This window comes from Chrysemys picta, chromosome 17, assembly GCF_011386835.1.
Source record: "Chrysemys picta bellii isolate R12L10 chromosome 17, ASM1138683v2, whole genome shotgun sequence".
NCBI lineage: Eukaryota > Metazoa > Chordata > Testudines > Emydidae > Chrysemys > Chrysemys picta.
In genome coordinates this window covers 1,041,824-1,062,596 of record NC_088807.1, presented here as the reverse complement: position 1 = coordinate 1,062,596, position 20,773 = coordinate 1,041,824, and the positions used below count along the sequence as shown (strand labels likewise).

The 20,773-nt window shown below is 64.8% G+C and overlaps 2 protein-coding genes across 9 annotated transcripts; both read right to left on the bottom strand.

The window, feature by feature from the left end:
- Nucleotides 1–3,543: 3,543 nt before the first annotated feature.
- On the bottom strand, nucleotides 3,544–11,479 carry SERTAD1 (SERTA domain containing 1). Of its 5 annotated transcripts, none has more exons than XM_024112429.3 (2): nucleotides 10,691–11,479; nucleotides 3,544–4,988 (listed from the first exon to the last, which is right to left on the bottom strand). In XM_024112429.3, the coding sequence occupies exon 2, from the start codon at nucleotides 4,982–4,984 to the stop codon at nucleotides 4,241–4,243; it is 744 nt and encodes a 247-aa protein (XP_023968197.2). In that variant the 5' UTR covers nucleotides 4,985–4,988; nucleotides 10,691–11,479; the 3' UTR covers nucleotides 3,544–4,240. The 5 variants fall into 5 exon arrangements, with proteins under 5 accessions (XP_023968197.2, XP_023968195.2, XP_023968198.2 ...); XM_024112427.3 differs by lacking the exon at nucleotides 10,691–11,479 and adding an exon at nucleotides 10,476–10,677; XM_024112430.3 differs by lacking the exon at nucleotides 10,691–11,479 and adding an exon at nucleotides 10,505–10,645.
- Nucleotides 11,480–11,630: 151 nt separating this feature from the next.
- LOC101952440 (SERTA domain-containing protein 2-like) lies at nucleotides 11,631–20,646 on the bottom strand. 4 transcript variants are annotated; one of them, XM_065571174.1, is made up of 3 exons: nucleotides 18,033–20,646; nucleotides 15,695–16,119; nucleotides 11,631–15,281 (listed from the first exon to the last, which is right to left on the bottom strand). In XM_065571174.1, exons 2-3 carry the CDS (start codon nucleotides 15,722–15,724, stop codon nucleotides 14,325–14,327), a joined length of 987 nt encoding a protein of 328 aa, XP_065427246.1. In that variant the 5' UTR covers nucleotides 15,725–16,119; nucleotides 18,033–20,646; the 3' UTR covers nucleotides 11,631–14,324. The 4 variants fall into 4 exon arrangements, with proteins under 4 accessions (XP_065427246.1, XP_065427248.1, XP_005279263.2 ...); XM_065571176.1 differs by lacking the exon at nucleotides 15,695–16,119; XM_005279206.4 differs by lacking the exon at nucleotides 18,033–20,646 and having other exon boundaries at nucleotides 15,695–16,972.
- Nucleotides 20,647–20,773: the final 127 nt, after the last annotated feature.

The following is a 20,773-nucleotide window of genomic DNA, read 5'->3' as shown; positions in this document are numbered from 1 at the left end:
AGAGACACAGACCGAGATCGGGGGCCATCGCGCCGGGCACCGCCCAGCCCCCAGCCAAGATCAGGGCCCTGTCGGGCCGGGCGCTGCCCAGACCCCGACCGAGATCGGGGGCCCATCGCGCCGGGCGCTGCCCAGACCCTGACCGAGATCGGGGGCCCGTTGCGCCGGGCGCTGCCCAGACCCTGACCGAGATCAGGGGCCCGTCGGGCCGGGCACTGCCCAGACCCTGACCGAGATCGGGGGCCCATCGCGCCGGGCGCTGCCCAGACCCTGACCGAGATCGGGGGCCCGTTGCGCCGGGCACTGCCCAGACCCTGACTAAGATCGGGGGCCCGTCGGGCCGCGCGCTGCCCAGACCCTGACCGAGACCAGGACCCCGTCGCGCCGGGCGCTGCCCAGACCCTGACTAAGATTGGGGGCCCGTCGCGCCGGGCGCTGCACACACTCACTGTAAGCTCTTTGGGAGCGGGACCAGGACCAGCTCTCACACAATAGAATTGGGATGGTTTATTTCCCCCTGTGAACGTACGGGGCAGAAGTTTGTAAACGCCCAATGGCTGCGGGTGCTGGGAGCTCCGGGCATCACCCCCAGGACAGGGGGGACTGAGGCCCAGCGAATGGAGGGACTGACTTTCCAGAGACCAGCTCCCAGTGGGTGCTGAGCGCTGCCCACGCGGCCCCAAAGCAACTCATCCACAGTCACCCAGAGAGCTGGGAACAGATCCCCGTCTCCAGCGCCCCAGGCCTCCAGCTCTAGCACCCGCCCATCTCCAGCGCGAGTGCTGCTTCGGGGTCCAGGTGGGGGCGGGGGAGCGGTAACTGCAGGCGTGGCCCTGCTCAGCCGGGCTCCGGCTCCACCGCTCCGGGAAGTGGATGGGTGACAGTCATTTCTGGAGGGTTTGTCATTTCCTGCAGGGCTGCTGCTTCCTGGTCAGGGAGGGTGCCGCTTCGAGTGTGCATCGAACAGCCGGGCGCTGGACTCAGACCCTGGCTCTGTCCCACGCTCTCGGCCGGGGTCTGGGCAGCGCCCGGCACGACGGGGCCCTGATCTCGGCTGGGGTCTGGGCAGCGCCCGGCGCGACGGGGCCCTGATCTCGGTCGGGGTCTGGGCAGCACCCGGCACAACGGGGCCCTGATCTCAGCCGGGGTCTGGGTATCGCCCGGCCCAACGGGGCCCTGATCTCAGTTGGGGTCTGGGCAGCACCCGGCACAACGGGGCCCTGATCTCAGCCGGGGTCTGGGTATCGCCCGGCCCAACGGGGCCCTGATCTCAGTTGGGGTCTGGGCAGCGCCCGGCGCAATGGGGCCCTGATCTCGGCCGGGGTCTGGGCAGCGCCCGGCACGACGGGGCCCCGATCTCGGCTGGGGTCTGGGCAGCGCCCGGCACGACGGGGCCCCGATCTCGGCCGGGGTCTGGGCAGCACCCGGCACGACGGGGCCCTGATCTCGGCCGGGGTCTGGGCGGCGCCCGGCGCGCCGGGGCCTGATCTCAGCTGGGGTCTGGGCGGCGCCCGGCGCGACGGGGCCTGATCTCGGCTGGGGTCTGGGCGGCGCCCGGCGCGACGGGGCCTGATCTCGGTTGGGGTCTGGGCAGCGCCCGGCGTGACGGGGCCCTGATCTCGGCTGGGGTCTGGGCGGCGCCCGGCGCGACGGGGCCTGATCTCGGCTGGGGTCTGGGCGGCGCCCGGCGCGACGGGGCCTGATCTCGGCTGGGGTCTGGGCGGCACCTGGCGCGACGGGGCCCACCCACTGATGGGTAAAAGATTGTAAAAGGGGTGTTTGCCATGTGGAGAAGAGTCTCTGCTGATTTTCTTTGTCCATGGGCTGCCCCCCCTTGCTCTGACACGGTTCCTCCTGCCCTCTAGCGGAAGGACGCAGGCGCTGGGGATGACCGAGTAGCTGAACCCAGGGCTGGGCCAAGCGGGCGGCTGTGTGGAGCCTGCAGGAGTCGGCAGCTGCCCAGGATGGGACCTTTGGGGCGGAGGGGGTCAGTTTCCTACAGACAATAAGGAGCTAGGCAGAGGCCCAGCAGTTGAACTCGCAGGCAAACGATGGAGCCCCGGGAAGTGGGGAGGGCGGGAGAGCTGCCCCCATCTGGGGCTGCGTCGGTGCCGGCTCCGGGCCCTCGCGCCTTGGGCTGTCCGTTGCTCAGCGCCAGGGCAAAGCACTGCGGAGCGGCCCCGGCCCCGGCCCCGACCACTGCACATGGCCGGGCCCCACCTGCTCAGCGCCAGGGAGCAGAGTTCAAGGCTGGCGGCGAAATCTGCCCGGCTTTGCCTGGGAACAGCAGGCGCTGGTGAACTCTGTCCTACAGCCGGGCCGGGCGGCGAGGAGCCAGATCCACCCTCTTTCCCCTCGCCGCCGGCCACGGGCAAAGTCCCAGCTGCGGGTAACCCCCGAGCAGCGCGGGCACGTGGGGCAGAGCCGCCCGGTGCGTCCCCGGGGAGCGGCAGCAACCCCAGTGCACAGCCAGAGAGGGGGCAGTGGGTAGGGCCGGTCAAACGGCGACGGTCCCTAGGGACGCTCCAGGCCTGGGAAGCCGGCGGAGGGGCTGTGGTGCAGACCCCGGGCTGTTGGGCACCCGCCGACCCCAGCCCAGCCACTGCACGTTGCCAGGGGCTGCGTCCAGAGCCCGGCTGAAGCGGCTGCTACCCCATGGGGGGCGGAGGGGGCCCAGGGGGTGCTGACAAGACCCTCCTGTTCTTAGCTAGCCCCTCCCTCTGAGGCCCCCGAAAGGGCTGTGCAGCCAGCAGGGGTGGGAGGCAGGACGCCTGGGTTCAAAGCGCCGGGCAGGAGCGGGACTGGGAGGGGACAGTCATCGCCCACTGGGCCCAGAGTGGGAGGTGACTGCTGAGAGTTACACAGTGAGTCAGGGGCCGAGACAGGAAGAGAACCCAGGCATCCGGGCTCCCAGCCCCCCTGCTCTAACCACCAGCCCCCACTCCCCTGCCAGAGCCGGGGAGAGAACTCAGGAGTCCTGGCTCCCAGCCCCACCTGCTCTAACCACAAGACCCCACTCCCCTCCCAGAGCCGGGGAGAGAACCCAGGAGTCCTGCTGTTACAGTCAAGCACTGGTGGGCTCAATTGAAGGGGTTCCAAACAGGCTCTTTGTCAGCCGTGAGGGTTCCCCTGGAACCAGAGCCAGCTTCACAGGGGCGAGCGGGGGCGCATGCCGGGGGGCTGGGCTCTGGGCCGGGGGTGAGCGGGGGCACCGGGCATGTGCCGGGCAGGTGGACTCCGGTCTGGGGGTGAGCAGGGGCACCGGGCGCGTGCTGGGCGGGTGGGCTCCGGGCCGGGGCCGAGCGGGGGCACCGGGTGCATGCCAGGCTGGTGGGCTCTGGGCGAGCAGGGGCACCAGGTGTGTGCCGGGCGGCTGGGCTCTGGGCCGGGGGCGAGCGGGGGCACCGGGCAGCCCGCGGTTAAGCGACCCAGGGAACAGCCCCAAGGAACGAGGAGCAGATGAGACGCAGCCACCCAGGACTTGAGGCTGGGGTGGCAGGCGGCGGGAAGGGCTTGGGGGGAAAGGAGGCAGCGGGAGCGGGGTACAGAGCCAGGGCTGTTATTTTCCTTTCACAGCAGTTCACAGCGGCTTTTCGGGAGCTTCCGACACTTTCCCCGTCGCTCAGACAATAAGTTACTTCCAAACCGTTCAGAGCCCAACCTGGGAGCCACCACGGGCCAGGAAACGGCCTCTTACCCTCCCCTGCCACGGCTCATCTAGCTAGGATGGGGGGTTGGGGGCGAGACGGGGCAGGGCAGTGGGGAGGGGCTTACTGGACATGTTGCCATTCTCAGCTCTTGCTCTTGGGCCGGGGGTTACGGTGGCTTTAAGGCTCCTTTGCGCTCCCCGTACTCTGAGCCCTGGTGTCAGTTAGAGCAACCTCAGGGCTGCTCTAACTGCTGCTTCTCCCGCTATGGGCCCCAGGGGGCTGAGAACACCACAGCACAGTGTGCTCCAGCCACCCCCCCGATCCACCCCCAACGTCAGGGGCTGGGAACAGGGCCATTACACCAGCTCCGCACTGACCAGGGAGGCCCCTACGCACGGGACTCCTCAGGGGGCCGACGCCACCCCAGGGCAGGCCAGAGGGTCCCGAGCCTGGCTGAGAATTCAGGCCGAGGCACATAGGGCCGGATCTGCAGCAGGGATCAGCCGGCTCCACTGACAGCTGAGGATCGGGCCCCTAATAAATTAGAGCAGGGGTATTTAATACTGTCACCCTCCCTCTGCCCCCCGCCGTCAGAGCGCGTGACCCCCCACGAGCACGTCCATCAGGTAGTCCAGGTCGCTCATGTCCAGCCGGTCTTCGGCGCCGGCGAGCGCCTTGCTGTCCGAGTCCTCCGCACCGGAGAAAGCCTTGAAGCCGGAGAGGCTGGTGGGCGACCACAGGTCGCAATCGTACATGGAGGTGTCGATGTCCTCGAAGATGTCCTCCAGGCCGTCCTCCAGCAGGTAGCTGGCCGAGCTGAGCAGCTCCAGGGGGCCCAAGCAAGGGCCTGAGGTCCTAGCCGGCTCCTGCCGGGCTCCAGACGCGCCGGCCAACGGCTGCTCCTCTTCGGGCCGGGCGGGGCTCAGCGCCTCCACCTGACCCAGGTCCTCCAGGATGGTGGAGATGGAGGTGTCCATGGTGGAGAGGAGGAGATCGTCCCCCTGCTTGTCGGAGGGTGGCGGCCGGCAGGGCTCCAGCCCACTGTCCCTGGAGTCTGAGACGGGGGCAGGAGAATCCACCACGGGCGGGGCCTCGGGGCTGTCCGGGGCCGCCGGCCCCACCGCCTCCCGCTGCATCTGCTCCTGCATCCGGCGCAAGGTGTTGGCCACCAGCACCAAGTGCCGCAGGTTGGGCTCCACGCGCCGCAGGCTCTGGTGCAGCTTCACCATGGAGATGTTGAACAAGGAGCTGGCCGGGGCGGCGCCGGGGTCTTGGGGCTCCGGCTCGCCGCCCTCCATCTCCCCGCGCGGGCGCTTCACGCCTTTGCCCTGCATGGCTCTGCAACAGAGACGGGAGCAGTGAGTCCCACCGGCCCGCAGCCCCGAGCACGCCCAGCCCCACGGCACGGCCCTCTGGGTTCTCTCCCCGGCTCCGAGAGTGCAGCTGCGTCTAGTGGTTAGAGCGGGGGGGCTGGGAGCCAGGACTCCTGGGTTCTCTCCCCAGCTCTGGGAGGGGAGTGGGGTTTAGTGGTCAGAGCAGGGGGGGCTGGGAGCCCGGACTCCTGGGTTCTCTCCCAGCTCTGGGAGAGGAGTGGGGTCTAGTGGTTAGAGCAGGGGGGCGGCTGGGAGCCAGGACTCCTCGGTTCTCTCCCCAGTTCTGTCAGGAAGTGGGGTCTGGTGAACGGGGGCAGGGAGCCAGGACGCCTGGGTCCTATTCCCAAGTGTTATTATTCAGTCCCAGTGGACACAAGGCAGCTGGGGGGGGGGAACGGGACGGGACACCTCCGTGAGCAGAGACTCGTCCATCCCTGGTTGTCCTGGTGACGCAACACCCCCCCCCAAGGGAGGGATTAGCTCCCTGGAGCCATGGGGGGGGGGAAGGGTATTTAACTCCTCCCAGCCCGCTCCCGCCCCTCCGAGACCCACTCCCGTGCCCGGGCGCCTGCTGACACTCGGCCCCGGGGGCTGGGCACAGCTGCCGGCACCCGGCTCGCGCAGGTCTGTCTCCCCCCTGTGGGGCAGGACGGTCCTGGGAGCCCCACGGTGCAGACGGGGAGCTGAGGCCCAAAGCTGCAGAGAGTCTGTGGCAAGGCAGGGAGCTGCCCTAAGCACGGAGCCGTCCTGCCCCAGCTGCCCCACGGCTAACGGCCAGCATGGCCGGGCCTCAGGGACGGCGCTGACTGGTGACCCAGTTTCAGTTTATGCCACGCTACTCAGGCATGGTCTAGTGGTTAGAGCAGGGGGCTGGGTGTCAGGACTCCTGGGTTCTAGCCCAGCTCTGCCACGGCTGCCCTGTGTGCCCTTGGGCACAAGACCCACCCCCTTTCAGTGCCTCAGTTTCCCCCTGTCACTCCGGGATAGCAGCACCCAGGGACTCACCTGTGCTGTTGTCACCGAGCTGCAGCCCTTCCCAGAGGGGGCCCGTGTCTGACAGCCCCAGTCCCCTGCGGGAAGCAAAAATCTGCTCCCTACAGTGGAAAGGGGGGGCACACCCCTCTCCCGCAGGCCGACACCCTCCCTCTGGAGCTCTCTTCCCAGGCGGCGGGGGAGGAGACGGGATCCGGCTCAGCCTCCCCCAGCCGAGGCCTCCCTGCGGTTCCTCCCCCTGCCGGAGCTGCCAAGGCTGGAAAGCTCCCGAGAGGGGCCTGCAGGGAGAGACACCAGGCCGGCCCTTAACCGGCTTGGACTGGGGGGAGGGAGCGTCAGTCAATAGTGAACTATACAGCCTGGGGAGGGTGTCTATACTGACCTATAGGCCTGCCCTTCCTAAAGGGAGGGGTGTTTGTTCAGTTCCTGTGTGCCGGCATTGTATAGGGGACGTGGTTGTATAGCTTTTAGCACCAGGCCATATGGTCCCTGGAAGAAGTCTGGGTCCCGCTCCTCTCCCTGTCCACACCCTCCAAAGCACAGAGCCCAAGTGGGGCGGGGATCTGCACTTCCGGCTCCCCCGAACCAGTACTGGCCAAAGCCCCGGGGACACCGCCCCGACCCCCAACCCAGGGGCACAAGGGGGGTTTCCTGACACCGCCTGCCCCAGGGCCTGTGCTGGGATCATGGCCTGTGGGATGCAGCAGAGCTGCTGTGCCAGAGACGCCCCCGTGTGTGTCACGGAGATGACACAACGTGACTAACACCACGGTGTCGTGCGGATGACAGATGAATCACAGCCCATGGTTTCCAGGCACCTGCCTCCGAAGGGCTCGATACGAACCAAGCACCAGCCGGGACCCAAGGCAGCATTCGAACCAGTGAGCAGGTCACAGGGCTGGTTCCACTCCCAGCTCTGCCCCAGGTGGCCTTGAGCACACCCCCTCCCTGCTCTGTGCCTCAGTTTCCCCTCTCAGCATTGTCTACCCAGACGGGGAGCTCTTGGGGCAGGGGCTACATCTCCCGCAGGGTCTGTGCAGCACCCGGTGTGATGGGCCCCAGAGCCCGATTGGAGCCCTCGGGTGCTACCCTAATATAAATTATTAGTAATCATGGATGGCGTATTATCCCTGTTAATCGCTGGTATTCGGAGCAGGGCCCGGGACAAATGCCCCAAAGAACTAACATACTGATACCGTCGCGCCGCAGGGCCTTGATTTCCTAGGGGCGGTTACCGCAGGACACAGAATTACAGCTACACAAATTTACAAAGCACTTTACAGAGGAGGCCAGTATCACATTCTCTCTATTGTATAGATGGGGAAACTGAGGCACGGAGCACCACAACTTGCCCAAGGTCACCCAGCAGGCCAGGGAGAGCCAGGGCTAGAACCCAGGTTTCCTAAGGCCCAGACAATTGCTCTGTCCTCTAGGCCACAGCTGCAGCCAGGCTGAACCGGCAGCGCCTGGCACTGGCTTGGCAGGGAGACACGGAGAATCAGACCCAGAAAGTTTTAAACATGTGTGGCTCCAGGGCGCCAGACTGACAGCTCCGGGCAGTAGCAGCAGGACCCACTTGCCCCACACCCAGGCCCCCTGGCAGGGTGGCTTGGTCCTGTCCTGAAGCGGCTGAGAGGAGAACGAACCCTAACCCGTCTAATGCCCTTGCTGTGACAGAGGGCTTTGCACACAGAGGTCTCCAGGCAGCCTGCACATGACGGAGCAATGCCTACAGATGGGGAAACTGAGGCTCAGACAGGTCACAAAAGCGAACCCAGGTGTCTCTGCGCCCTTGGGAACCCGGACTGGGCCCAACGCCTGAGACGGGGCCGGCCCACAGCTCCGGCCGCACGTTTTACACCCCATGGCCGGAGCAGGAGGACTGCGCCCCTGGAGCCAAAGGTCAGTGCCCGGAGCTGGGCTGGGGGGGGCCACGGCCGGTTCTGAGCCCAGCCCCCGGGCCTTCCTGCTGGGCCCCACAGGCAGAATGGGGAGCTGGACACCCCAATGGTGGACCCCCCCGGCACCCCCATTAATCCGGGCACTGCAGTGTCCCTTAGCTGCCCCACTGCACGGGCCCCAGTGCTCCGTGCACGGCATGGGGGGCTGCCCTGCTCGGGACTCGCCCCGGGGGGGTCCCCGTTGCTCGGGGGGGGGGGCAGCCCCACGCGGCGGGCGGAGCAGCGGCGGGGGCGGGTGAGTCACGCAGCAGCCGGAGCCTCCTTCCCCGCCCGGCCCGGGTGACTCACCGGGCTCCGGCTCCCGGCCCCGGGCTCCCCCCAGCGGCCGGCCCCGGGCTCCCCCCGCGCCCCGTCCCATCCCGTCCCGGGGCAGCGCGAGCCCCGCCGCCGGACCCCTCCAGACCCTCATTTACATACCCGGCTCCTCAGGGCCCAATCAGCGGGGTTTGGAACGCGGCGCGCAGCCAATCAGCAGCCGGCATCTCCCCCCTCCGGCTCCGAAACCGACTCGGCCACCGGGAATTGCTACATCTGCCCTGCCGCGCGAGGCCCCGCCCCTCCGATTGTCCGGGGGAGGGGGGGAAGCAGCGCGCCAGCCAATAGCGGGGCTCGGCCGCACGACTCATCTGCATACAGTGGGCGGACGGGACCGAATCAACACAGCTGGAGGGAGGGGCGGGGTGAAAGGAAATACCAAGAGGCCCTGCCCCACTGCCATCTGATTGGCCAGGGCCAAGCGGCTCATCTGCATACAGAGAGCGGACGTGAGCGACTCAAGCGAGAGGCGGGGCGGGCGGTTTGAGTGGCAGGCCCCGCAGGGGGCGGGCTGGGATGAGTTTGTCGGGGCTCAGCCCGCAGCGGCGGGGGAGGGGCGTGCGGGGGGGGGGAGGAGACTCCGGGCATGCCCCGCCCCCTCCTCTCCTCTAGTCCTCAACAGCCCCACTCCCCCAGCCCCCTTAGTGCAACCAGCATTGCTCCAGCCAGCCCAGGGGCCCATCTACCCCGGTATCCTGCCTCCCCCAGCAGCGCAGGGCTGGAGCTCCACGCAGGGCGCTTCCAGCCCCCCAGCAAAGCACAGCACGGGTGAGCCCAGCTGAGCCAGGCAGGGTGCTCCACGCGAGGGGCAGGGCAGTTCCAGTCCCTCCCAGCAAAGCACAGCGAGGGGCCTCGCCGAGCCGCGCAGGGTGCTGCACACGAGGGGCGGGGGGCCGGGCAGCCCCCCCCAGGGGAGCACAGTGAGGGGCCCCGCCGAGCCGCGCAGGGTGCTCCAGGCGAGGGGCAGGGGAGCCGGGCAGCCCCCCCCAGGGGAGCACAGTGAGGGGCCCCGCCGAGCCGCGCAGGGTGCTGCACGCGATGGGCAGGGGGGCCGGGCAGCCGCTGAGCATCAGGATTCCTGTGATTTAGAGGAAAGTGAAAGGAGTCCGGGGCCGAGAAGCGAAAGCGAAAGGGCCGGCGTCGCCCTGCGACTGCACAGGGGCCAGGCCTGAGCCGAGATGGGGCAGGTCCCCAGCTGCTTTGTCCGGAGCCCAGCATTACACATCAGGCCCCCGCCTGAGCCTTTTACAACCATCCCCCTCGGACCAGCCTCGCGTCAGCCTGGCCAGAGCCCCGGCTCGTCCCTCGCCCCTGGGGCCTCGCAAGTGTGTCTCTCACCACCAGAACTCGGGCCAACGAAAGGCCTCACCTGCCCCACCTCGTCCCTCTAGTATCTCCGGGGCAGACCAGGCCCCCGGCTGCATGCAGCACCAGGCGGCCGGGAGACGTCCCTGCCAAGCAGCACTCAGGCCCCATGGATTAGATGGGGGGTGGGGGGCGGAAGCACACAGACTTGCCCAGGCACCCGGCGCTGTGCCTAGAACCCCGCTCGCCCCGTTCCCCGCCCGGTGGCCCCATTCACTTGGCCCTGCTGCATCTAGCCCCCAGGGAGCAGGCGGATGGGCGTTTCCGGGCGTGAGGCTGGCACCGCGAGGAAAGGCCGGTCAGACAGCAGGCTCGCCCCAGGCCAGGTGACCTGGGTGGGGAGCGGAAGCAGGTGCATTGATGGGAGCCCTGAGCCCAGGTGCAGGGGGAAATCCAGGGGAAAGACTGCCTAATGCAACAGCCCTGGCTTTCCTGGCTTCCCGAGCCCAGCTCTTCCCGGCTACCTGAAGTGATTCCTAGGTGGCCGCTGTCGCTTTTTCAAATGCCATCTTGAAAACACGTCACTTTTTGCACCAATCAGCCCGTGCTCACCTGAGCTGTGTCAGAAAAAGGATGAGACAAACCCCACGCCACCCCACCACATCCGACCGCTCGGCCCGCAGGAAAACCAGAGATGAGAACTCCGCTGGACGCTCAAAGCCATGGTCTCGCCAGACGCTGCTTTTATGGTTCATTCCAAACCATCCGCAACCTACTAACCCTCCTTTGGCCTGTGACTGCAGAGGAGTTAATTACCCCCCTCGTTTCAAGGGGTTTCTTGCAAGGTGCTAACCCTCTTGCAGAGCAATCCGTCCCACCTTGTACGGAGCAGTGACACTCCAGTTACCTTCACCGAGCGCTTCGTCCGGGCTGCAGCAGCTGGAACGCCGGTCTCTTCCATCACCCACGCTGGTCCCATCGAATAGATCCCTTCCCCTCCTTGTCTCTCTCCAACACGATCAGACCCAAGGCCCCGGGCCAGATCCCACGAGCTCCCCACCCAGCAGACCAGGGACCTTCAGGGTTAACTCACCAAGCTGCTGGTCTAACATGAACAGTGATGTGCCGCTGCTGGGTCCCGTGCCAAGGGTGCTGGCAGCCCGGCTCCGGCTCAGAGGCGAGGCAGGGCTGGCACACAAGCCGTTCTTTACTTTAGCTGTGCGGGAGCTACGGCTGCCCGAACGTTCTGGCCCTGGACAGCCTGTTCCCAGGTGTCCCGGGACGTGCAGTTATTGCATCTGCACTGGCCAGCTGCAGCAGAAAGAACTTCTCGCTCTGCCCAGCGATCGCTTCCAGATGCTAGCACACCAGCAGCAGGGCCGGGCAAAGGCAAAGACCAGTTCTTAGGGGAGAGCCATTTCCTACCGGCTTCGAGACGGGCAAAATCTGAAAACAAACCACAAATGAGATTTGGGAAAAAGTCCCACAAATAGAGCAATTTCTTCCCTCGTCTTTTCACTCAGCATCTCGCGGACAAGTCCTGGCTGTGGCCAGCGCTACTACAGCGTGTGCGCAAAAGGGAAGCAAATGTGAGACCTACCGATTCGCGCATCGCTTGGCTTCCTACATGGGGCTCGGGTAGTAAGGAGATAGAGCAGAGCTCACAAGGCAAGGAGGAAATTCTGCTATGGCCAGAAAGCACAGGGCAGCTGTTTATTTAAAGGACACTGTTAGTCCAGGCCCCTCGAGGGGGTGGAGAGCACCGGGAGATACACTGGGATATGGAGCCTTTCATTTCTAGGTCACTTGTTTTGTACGCCCAAGTCTGATCTCCTGCAGAACGTCGAGCCGAGAATCCCGCCCAACCATTCCTACCTGCAGCCCCCAGATCAACCTTCCTAGATAGTTTAGTGAGGAGAATTAAAAGGAGCCTTTCCCCACCATCCCTAGTCTAACCCCCAGTGAAACCCTGCGGCTCCCGTCAGACACTCCCGTGTGATCGGCGCACTGGGCAGGAAGAACGCTCACTCCTCCATGGAGCCAATACCTTTATTCACAAAGGAAAGGAAAGCAAAGAAGTGACCCTTTGAAAGTAACCTGCATTGCAGTTTGTTTCAACATGTGCCCATCTGTCTGAGCGGACAGCGCCACCGTTCATTCCGTCGCGTTTAACAAGACAGGTGCAATCAGCGTAAGAGACTTGAGTTTCAACTAACAGAGCAACTCTACAGACCAGTTGAATTATGCCGATCTGCATAAGGAGCATTTGCCCTAGAGTTTCTCAGCAGAGCCACACGTGGGTGCTTTAACACTGATATTTGAATCCTTTATACCCAGATTACAGCACGATTTGAGCTTGTCGGGTATGAAAAACCGCAGTTACCCGCAAGGGGCAAATTGCAGATCGAAACGCGCACACAACACTGCAAGATAAACGAAGCTCGTTGCTTCACCGGGGCTTTAGTTAAAGGTCACGTCATTTCGGTTAAGAACAAAAGCTACTAGATCTCCTTGTGCATCCACTTCTCCACCCCGAGCCCTGCTCCACACTCGGGCCGAACGCGATTGAAACAGGAGTTTGAGAGTCCCGTCGCTAACGCAGCTGGAGATTGCAACGGCCAGGCTACACATCTCTGTACAGCGCCGAGTATTCTGGGAGAAGGTGCCGGCGTTTTGTTCCGTTACCATCAGGCACCAATAGGACAGAGTGCGTTCGCTGCCTGTGGCTGATAGCAAAGCGGAGTAATAATCCTAACGCTGAACAGGGGCAGTTCTACCGTGGCCCCCCAGCCCTGGCCGAGCGGTATACCAAGATGGGCATCTCTCACACATGGCAAACCTCCCCGGGAATGCTCGGTCTTCCAAGGCACGTGCATCTGGCACGAATCTCACATTTCCGTGTATTCTAATGAAACGTCAACACCCACCAGGCCTTCGGGTTCTTTAAGGCCAGATTCCTGGGAGTGCAGACACCCCTCGGATCAGCCCAGATCTGCTGAACACCTGAGCACCAGGGAAGATGGCTGAAGCCGGGAGGGGGCTGAGCAGATGCTGTGAATAATAAGGAGACAGGACTCTGGCCAAACACAGGGAAGCTGGACCTCTCCATCATTCCCAGCCGCCACCCCCCAGTTTACACCCCAGAGGAGCTTGTAACAGGTAGCACCATGTTACAACAGGGTCGGTTTCCTGGAGCAACTCAGGCAAAGATCTCAGGGGCATACGACCAGAGCAACCCACGAAAACATTCTAGGCTTCCAGAAGAGAACTGAAACCACAACTTGTAGCAGTGACTTGTGTGTGCCCAACCTGAGACCCTGTAAAGGGACCTGGTTAGAGCCCGGGAGAGTCACAACCCTCTCTGGTGTGTCAGCATTGGCCCCACAACACAATGATCACGCCTGCCTAGCTTGGCCCAGAGGCCTATGAAGAAATCATTAAAAATCACAACAGCTTCTTAAGAAGTTTTGCCGTTCCCCACAGACAGCGTTCACGCCTGGATCGGCCGAGGGCAGAGCACGGAGGGTCCCACTGCGAGAGAAAACAGGTCCATCGCTATTTTAAAAAACAGGCCCGTCGCTGCAAACGATTGGGTCTGAAACACTGACAAGACTTTGGACAAAAGTCTGCTGCAAAGAGCACGGAGCTCGGTGGCGCTCAGGAAAATATTAAAAACAGACCCAAGGAGATAGACTTTTACTGACTAGTGTGCATATAAAAAGACGCGGCTGTATGTCGTCTGTCACACATTGTGGCCAACAAATTGCATGGGAAGCATCAGAAGAGGAATCCAGGGAACAGCCCCCCAGTCCCAGCTGTTTGCCGGCTCGCTGCCTGATCCCAGCGAGACCGGTAGCCGGATGCATGAGCAAGGACCAAGGGGTGGTCTCAGGGCAGCCAAACCTAGCTCCTTCTGGCCTCAGACAGGTGCCCGCGGGCTGAGGGGACGCTGCAGGCCAGCAGCGAGGGCGCTCCGGAGATCAGCTGCTGTCACTCTGATGGTGCGAGTATGCCAGGACTAACCCCACCCAGCCGCGCAGCGCTCCCGCAGCCTCGTGGCAGGAGAGGGGCCGCACCGCAGCCCTACCCGAGCGTCTGAACACGGCCAACAGATTAAAAGACTAAACGCCCGTTACTCAGAGAGACTCCAGCCCCGCGGAGGTGGAGGGAGAAATTCTATCACCCAAATACGCCCCAAGGCCACTTCAGCGAGACCAGCCTGTGGTTCGAGCTAGCAAAGCTGGCTCCCAAATCTGACACCGTACCAGGACGTAGACCCAGCCGGCAAAGCAAGAGGCAGGTTGCGATGTGCAGGGCCTGAGAGTTACAAGCCGGCTGATGAGAGCCGTTTGACCCGGCGTGAAGCAAGCCGGACGCTGCCGGGCGTTTCAGGGAGGAAGGCAGCCAATGACCTGAGATGCAGCTTCCCTCTCGGCACTAGCGTTACGGCATCAAAACACGTCACATCGGCCACGCTGCCAATTTCCACCTCCGGCAGGAGCCTGCCGCGCCGTCCGGAGAGAGGAGGCGGCAATGGCACAGGTAGACTCGGCAGCAGTAGTGCTTTGGAACGGGGCCGACCGGCTGCGGTACCTAGGAGTTTTCAACTCGTGCAGGACCCAATCCTGCAGCACCAGAGGAGAAGTAACCGACTATCCTCAGCGCTTCGGCAGGGAATCGGAGCGGCCTGGGTCTGGACGTGGAGAACGGACAGGAGAAGCGTGGCGTTAGGAGCCCACGACTATCTCCATCAGGTGGTCGAGGTCATGCCAGTCTCTCCCTGCCGTGTTGCAGGGCGCTGCCGGGTCCCCGCTAGCCTGGGAGGGCTGCCGGCTGCTGGGCGCGTCTGCCCCGAAGCTCTCAAAGCCCGAAGTGTCGATGTCGGAAAACAGATCGTCCCCGGCCAGGTCACTGAGGTAGCCGGAGTCCAGGATCTCAAAGCTCCCAAAGAAGGAATCGGCAGGTTTAGCAAACTCAGCGCTAACCAGCAGCAACTCGGCCTGTGGCCACGCTTCCCCCAAGGCAGTTCCCAGGCTCAGGTTTGCTGCGGCGTTTCCCGGCGAACCCCGGCGAAGTTCCTCAGCCGCACAGCGGCTGCCCGTTGTCGCCAGCCCGTGGCTCTCTCCAGCGTCTGGCTGCCGGTGGCTCTGGGACGAGCCGGCTCCGAAGAGATGCGCCAGCTCCGCTTCTTCCACAGCAGGCCTGGGGTCTGCAAGCGAGTCCTGCGGGCCACCAGGCTCCCGTGCCGGCTCCAGAGCCTCCAGGATGGCGGGGACGGCAGAGGCTGCAGAAAAGTCGAGCCCCGCTGTCTCCGCGTCGCCCGGGCCTTTCGGAGGCTGGCTCGCCGCCTTGAACCAGGATGTCACCTCCCGGGCCAGAGATGGGGGGGTAACTTCTGGCTGGACAGGAGGTGGATGCATAAGGGCCGGGGGATTCAGGCCAGGGAGGAGGTGCTTTTCCAGGCACATCTCTTCCCGGATTCGATGGAGGGTGTTGCAGATCAGCACGTGGCGGTGTAGGTTAGGCCTTTTCGCCACGCATTCCGTCCTGAATTTATCCACCGTGGCGTAGAAGAGACACCGGCGCAGCTGCGCAGACAGCTCGGCGTCCTGAGGAGCCACCGCATCGCTCGAGACATCCTCCCTCGCCGAGAGTTTGCGCTTCTCTCCCGCAGGCATCGCTCCCTGCAAGGAAGGGGTGTAGGGGGGGTGAGTTAGAGAAACCGCAGCATTGTCTTTCTACAAACCATCTCAGACACCCCCCCGAAAATCCGGCAACAACCTTTATCAGCTGGCCGAACTAGCCACTAGCCACAAGAGATGCTACAGGGCACCGGCTTATTTCAGTCTAGTCTGTACCTCCCACTGACCCTTCGTCTCTGCCACAGAGTGCGTTACTTCTACACACCCGGGACGGGGATCCCTGCGCTGCAGCCCCCCAAGAGACACAGGATGCTTAACGGCATGCGGCAACGGTGCCAAGCGAGGCCGGGATGTTGAGAAAAGGCACGGAGCCACCTGGACCAACCAGGGCGGAACGTCGCAGGGGGAGTTTTAGCCTCAGGGCACGTCTACACCACAAAGTTAAGTGGACTTACGTTGGCGTCCAGCCGCCACAGCCAGTCCATCGTGTGTGCACGTCCACACGCAGCCCCCAGTGCCGGCGGCGTGCACCTCACCCGGAGCGCTGGCGCCGATGGTGCCGGCAGCGCGGGGGATTGCGGAGCGGCGCCCGAAAGGCAGGAACAGTCGACGTAAGTGACGCGACAGCTACACCGACCCCGCGTCGCCCTCACTGCGTGGACCGTGACTCCGCGCCGCGTGGGGGGTGGAGTTGTTAAGGAGCGTAGCGGGGCAGTCGGCCGGCTCACTCACTCCCACGGCAGAAGGGATCTCTCTCTCTCGCTGTAGTTAATCCACCCCGAGAGGCGGATCGAGATCGACTGTCAATCTAGCAGCGTCTACACTGGGAGCTGGGCTGGCTCCGCTGGGTCTCTCTGGGGCGTGAGGTTTTTACACCCCCCTGCGAAGTAGCAATGTCCACGTCAGTTCTGGTTGCAGGCCAGACCACAGAGGTCACCAGTGGTGCGAACCTGGGGGTTTAATCGCACTCAGTGAGCTCCGTTGAGATAACCTGATTAGGGGAAAGGCCCATTTCTACACCAAGGAGATTTGCAGCCCGGTTAGTGCCGGGGCAGGTTAGACCAGCGAGAGCTCTCCCCGGTTCCGAGGGAAATCCGCCACCCCGGCAAAAGGACTTGGCCAGGATCATGGCATCCACACAGGGGCTCTCGCCCACACAACGACCTCAGCACAAGCAGCCCTGTCCCTCCGAGCGCCACCCAGCTGGGACGGGATCCTGGCCCTCCGCTCGGTCAGAACGCCCGGCCGCCTGGGCCGACTCCGGCAGGAAGGGCCAGCCTCGGCCACCAGCTGTCTGCCAAAGGGTGTCAAAGATCGCTCCTGATACGCAGGGGATCTAGGCGCTTGGCTCCCTCCTTCCCGGCTCCGGCCCCAGACAAACCCGGCAAGCACCGACGGGAGACGCCAGCCATTCGGGGCCAGCAATCTCAGCTTCTGGCTTGGTTTCTAAGCCAACCCCAAGGCGCCCAGAAACGTTCCCGTTATTTGGGCAGGCCCCCCCCACCCCTGCCGAGGATCCGCACCCTGGGCCAAGAGGTGTTTCCCTGGGGTCCTGGGCTGCCGGCCCACCGGCTTGCCCCATCTCCTGGCCCTGCGGGAAGCAGGCTCCAGACCAGCAACGAGCGCCCCTCCCCCAGCAATGGGCCAGGACATTATAAAACCTGAGTCATGCCTGATACCCCCCCCCCCCCCGCAACCTTCCGCCAGCACCCCACTGCCCCTCCTGCCCACCCCAACTCCCAGCCCCATCTCCCCACACAACCCCAGCCCCCCCTCCAACCCTTCCTCCACCCCCTCAGTTCCCCCCTCTCCACCATTGCACCCCCCCATCCCCGACTCTCCCCAACCCCTCCCCCAACACCTTACGCCTACCACCACGCACCCCTCTGCCCTCCCCCACATTCCTCCAAGCTGTTCCCTCCCCCAGCTGGGCGGAGCCCCCCTCCCCCTCCTTCAATGTTGTGCAACTGCTGGAGCCGTAGTGAGGGGAGGAGAGACTGCAGCAAGGGGGGAGGGGTGCAGGGACACAGCTAAGGGGTGAGCCGGGGGGGGGGGGGGGGGATGCAGCCCCCATTGCAGGGGTGCTTGGGGGAGGGGGGCACAGATAAGAGGTGAGCCGGGGGGGGGTACAGCCCCCATTGCAGGGGTGCTCGGGGGAGGGGGTGGGGGGCACAGATAAGAGGTGAGCGGGGGGGGGTGCAGCCCCCATTGCAGGGCTGCTGGGGGGAGGGGTGCGGGGACACAGATAAGGGGTGAGCTGGGGGGTGCAGCCCCCATTGCAGGAGTGCTGGGGGGAGGGGCACGGGGGGAGGCACAGATAAGGGGTGAGCGGGGGGGGGGTGCAGCCCCCATTGCAGGAGTGCTGGGGGGAGGGGCACGGGGGGAGGCACAGATAAGGGGTGAGCAGGGGGGGTGCAGCCCCCATTGCAGGAGTGCTGGGGGGAGAGGGGCACAGATAAGAGGTGAGCGGGGGGGGTGCAGCCCCCATTGCAGGAGTGCTGGGGGGAGGGGGGCACAGATAAGGGATGAGCGGGGGGGTGCAGCCCCCATTGCAGGGGTGCTGGGGGGAGGGGCACGGGGGGCACAGATAAGGGGTGAGCCGGGGGTGCAGCCCCCATTGCAGGGGTGCTGGGGGGAGGGGCACGGGGGGCACAGGTAAGGGGTGAGCCGGGGGTGCAGCCCCCATTGCAGGGGTGCTGGGGGGCGGGGCACGGGGGGCACAGGTAAGGGGTGAGCCGGGGGGGAGTGTCCAGCCCCGGAGCCCAGGTCCCCCCTATGGGGCCCGGTACCTACCGCCGCTCCGGGCTCCGCGCTCAGAAGTTAGCGCCTGGGGTCTGCACGGGCCACCCGCGGGCCCCGCCCGGCCCCGGCCCCCATTGGCTGGTTCGGAAGCCTCGGGAGGATGGGATTGGCTGGGCGGGTCCCTTACCTGGCCGCCCCAGGTGTCTCCGGCCCGCCCCCTGGGGGGCTGCGATCGCCTCCAGACTACAGAGCTGGGACCCCCTGCACAGCGGGACTGAACTATCCAGTCCGGGAGCGAGCGGGCAGCGGGACTCCTCGGTCTGAGGGAAGTTACTGCGTGGGGGCTGGGAGCCAGGACTCCTGGGTTCTCTCCCCAGCTCTGGGAGGGGGCTGGTGGTGGTTAGAGTGGGGGCGTGGAACCCAGGACTCCTGGGTTCATTCCCAGCACTGGGAGGGGAGTGGGGTCTAGTGGTTAGAGCAGGGGGGGTTGGGAGCCAGGACTCCTGGGTTTTATCCCCAGCTCTGGGAGGGGAGTGGGGGCTGGTGGGTTGGAGCAGGGGGGGCTGGGAGCCAGGACTCCTGGGTTTTATCCCCAGCTCTGGAAGGGGAGGGGGGGCTGGTGGGTTGGAGCAGGGGGCTGGGAGCCAGGACTCCTGGGTTCTGTCCCTGGCTCTGGAAGGGGAGTGGGGATTTGGGGGCTGCTGGTTCTGTCCATGGCTCTGGAGAGGTGTGATCTATGGTTAATGTCTCGGCATGCCCAGGGCGGGAGCAGGGAGCTGGGAGCAGCTCCCCTGGGCTCTGTGTCTGTGACGTGGGGCTAATGCTACCCCAGGGCAGACGGGGAGACGTGTCCCATTGGCGGTGAGTGAAAGTTGCTGGACGCGAAGCCGTGTGGCACTGGCGTGTTGTGTGCAGCACCTTAGCTGGTTTCCACCGGGCCGCGGGGGGTCAGCTCCTGTGCTCCCAGCTGCAGGGGATGGGACAGAAGGTCAGGACCTGCTCCCTTGGGTGGTGGTTTAGTACTTGTGTTGCCGTGGTGCCCAGAGCGCTAGGCACGCTGAGCAAACCCAGAACAAGACGCCGGCCCTGTCGGCCTCCAGGGAGGTTCCCTGCGGGGGGGGGTGAGGAGTCTGGGGAATGAGAGAGCGTCTCCCCCAAGCATCGTCCTGCTCCAGGCCCAGAATCCCACCCTTTTCCTGCCTCCCCTGAGATGGGACAAGGGCTCTCACCTGAGAGCTGGCAGATCCCTGTTCACCCCCCCCATTTCCCCAAGAGGGTGGGGGCTGGAGCCAGGTGTCCCCCACCTGCTGGGAGGGTGCCCCACCCACAGCTCCTCCCCCCAACCCATTTGGCGGTTTGTGAACTCGCCTGGGGGCCCGATCCCGGAGGCAGCATCCAAGCTCCTGCCCACGTCCGGCACCGCCGTGAGGCCTGTGGCTGAAGTCCCCGTCTCCCCGGCGTGGGCATTGCTCGGGGGCTCCGGCGGGAGACAGGCGCCCGGATGCCAGGAGCCAAGCGGCAGCGCGTCCACCCAGGGGCCGAACGCAGCCTGCCGAGCTGGAGGCTGGTGCACCGCGGTGGCACCTAAACCCTACAGACCTTCGTGGCTCGCACCCGGGCTGCCCCTGGGGGAGATCTGCTCTAACCTCCGGCCAGGGCTGGGCAGGTCAGGCGGGAGCCCACGGTTCCCTTCCCGCCTTAAACTGTCCCCCTTGTTCTCCCACTGTGGACGCAGCTTCAACGCCTGGCTCTGCCAACGCCTCCTTCTGTGGCCTTGGGCAAGTCGCTGCATCGCTCCGTGCCTCGGTTTCCCCAAATGGGACTTGGGTGCTATCCCTTTAAACAGTCTGCAGCCCTGCTGAGGCGCCCCCTGGGGTCTAGAGCCCATCAGAGGACATTGTGTCTCTGTGGCTAGGCCTGGCACCTCCTATGGGATTCGGAAACATGGTTATTAGTCCAGGTCTCCCAAGTGCCCCTAGGCAGGTGGTCTAACCACTGGGCCATGGTGCCTCTCAGCCCCCAGGAGAGCCCATTGTTCTCAGGGGCCAGTGCGATCCTCCGTGGACTAGCCCCTGCCTCGTCAGCGGCCAGTTCCCGCTCTGGCACATGGGGATGCCTGGGGCTAATATCCGTACAGCTGTTCGGGGGCAGGTTACTGCTGAGGAATCGCCCCCCACCCTTGGATCACACCAGAGCCTATCTGCCCCGGTATCCCGTCTGCAACAGGCCAGCAGCAGCTGCTCCAGAGACCCCGCAGTGCTGCCCCCAGGGAGACTTCAACCCCCTTAGCTCGAGGGTTAGAACGGTGCCCGGGCAGACAGGACACCTAGGGCCTATTCTCAGCTAGGGCAAGTCACTTTCCTGCTCTGTGCCTTGATTTCCCCAGCTGTAAAATGGGGATAATGGTCCTGCCCCCGTCTGTGTGAAGTGCTTTGAGATCCCGGGCGGAAAGGTGCTCGGAGCGTGATGTGACGATGCTGCCCTGCAGCCGTGGGGGGGGGAGAGCGCTCTGCAGGCAGGGGTGCCCACGATCCCATATTCTCCCTGCAGCCGGGGTGGGGGGAGCACTCTGCAGGCGGGGGGAGGGAGGGAGCGCTCTGCAGGCGCGGGTGCCCACTGTCCCATGTTCTCCATTGTAGTTTTAATCTCTGCATCCGGCGCACTGGCTGTTGCCGCTCATCAGAGCCTTTGTTAAAGCTCTGTTGCAATCTAGTGGCCAGGAGTCGCACAGGCTAAACCCGCAGTGACCCCCAGGAAGAACACGCACGCTGGGAGCTGGCTGCTCAGAGATG

What these genes read in the sequence shown, in the direction of transcription:
- LOC101952440 (XM_065571174.1), bottom strand. Translation starts at nt 15,724, where the DNA reads ATGGACTGGCTGTGGCGGCTGGACGCCAAC. An exon ending in TGTGGCGGCTGGACGCCAAC is followed by an intron (nt 15,282 to 15,694) that starts GTAAGTCCACTT and finishes CCTTCCTTGCAG; the next exon opens with GGAGCGATGCCTGCGGGAGA.
- SERTAD1 (XM_024112427.3), bottom strand. Translation starts at nt 10,576, where the DNA reads ATGGGACCAGCGTGGGTGATGGAAGAGACCGGCGTTCCAGCTGCTGCA. An exon ending in GTGTCACTGCTCCGTACAAG is followed by an intron (nt 4,989 to 10,475) that starts GTGGGACGGATT and finishes TCTCTGTTGCAG; the next exon opens with AGCCATGCAGGGCAAAGGCG.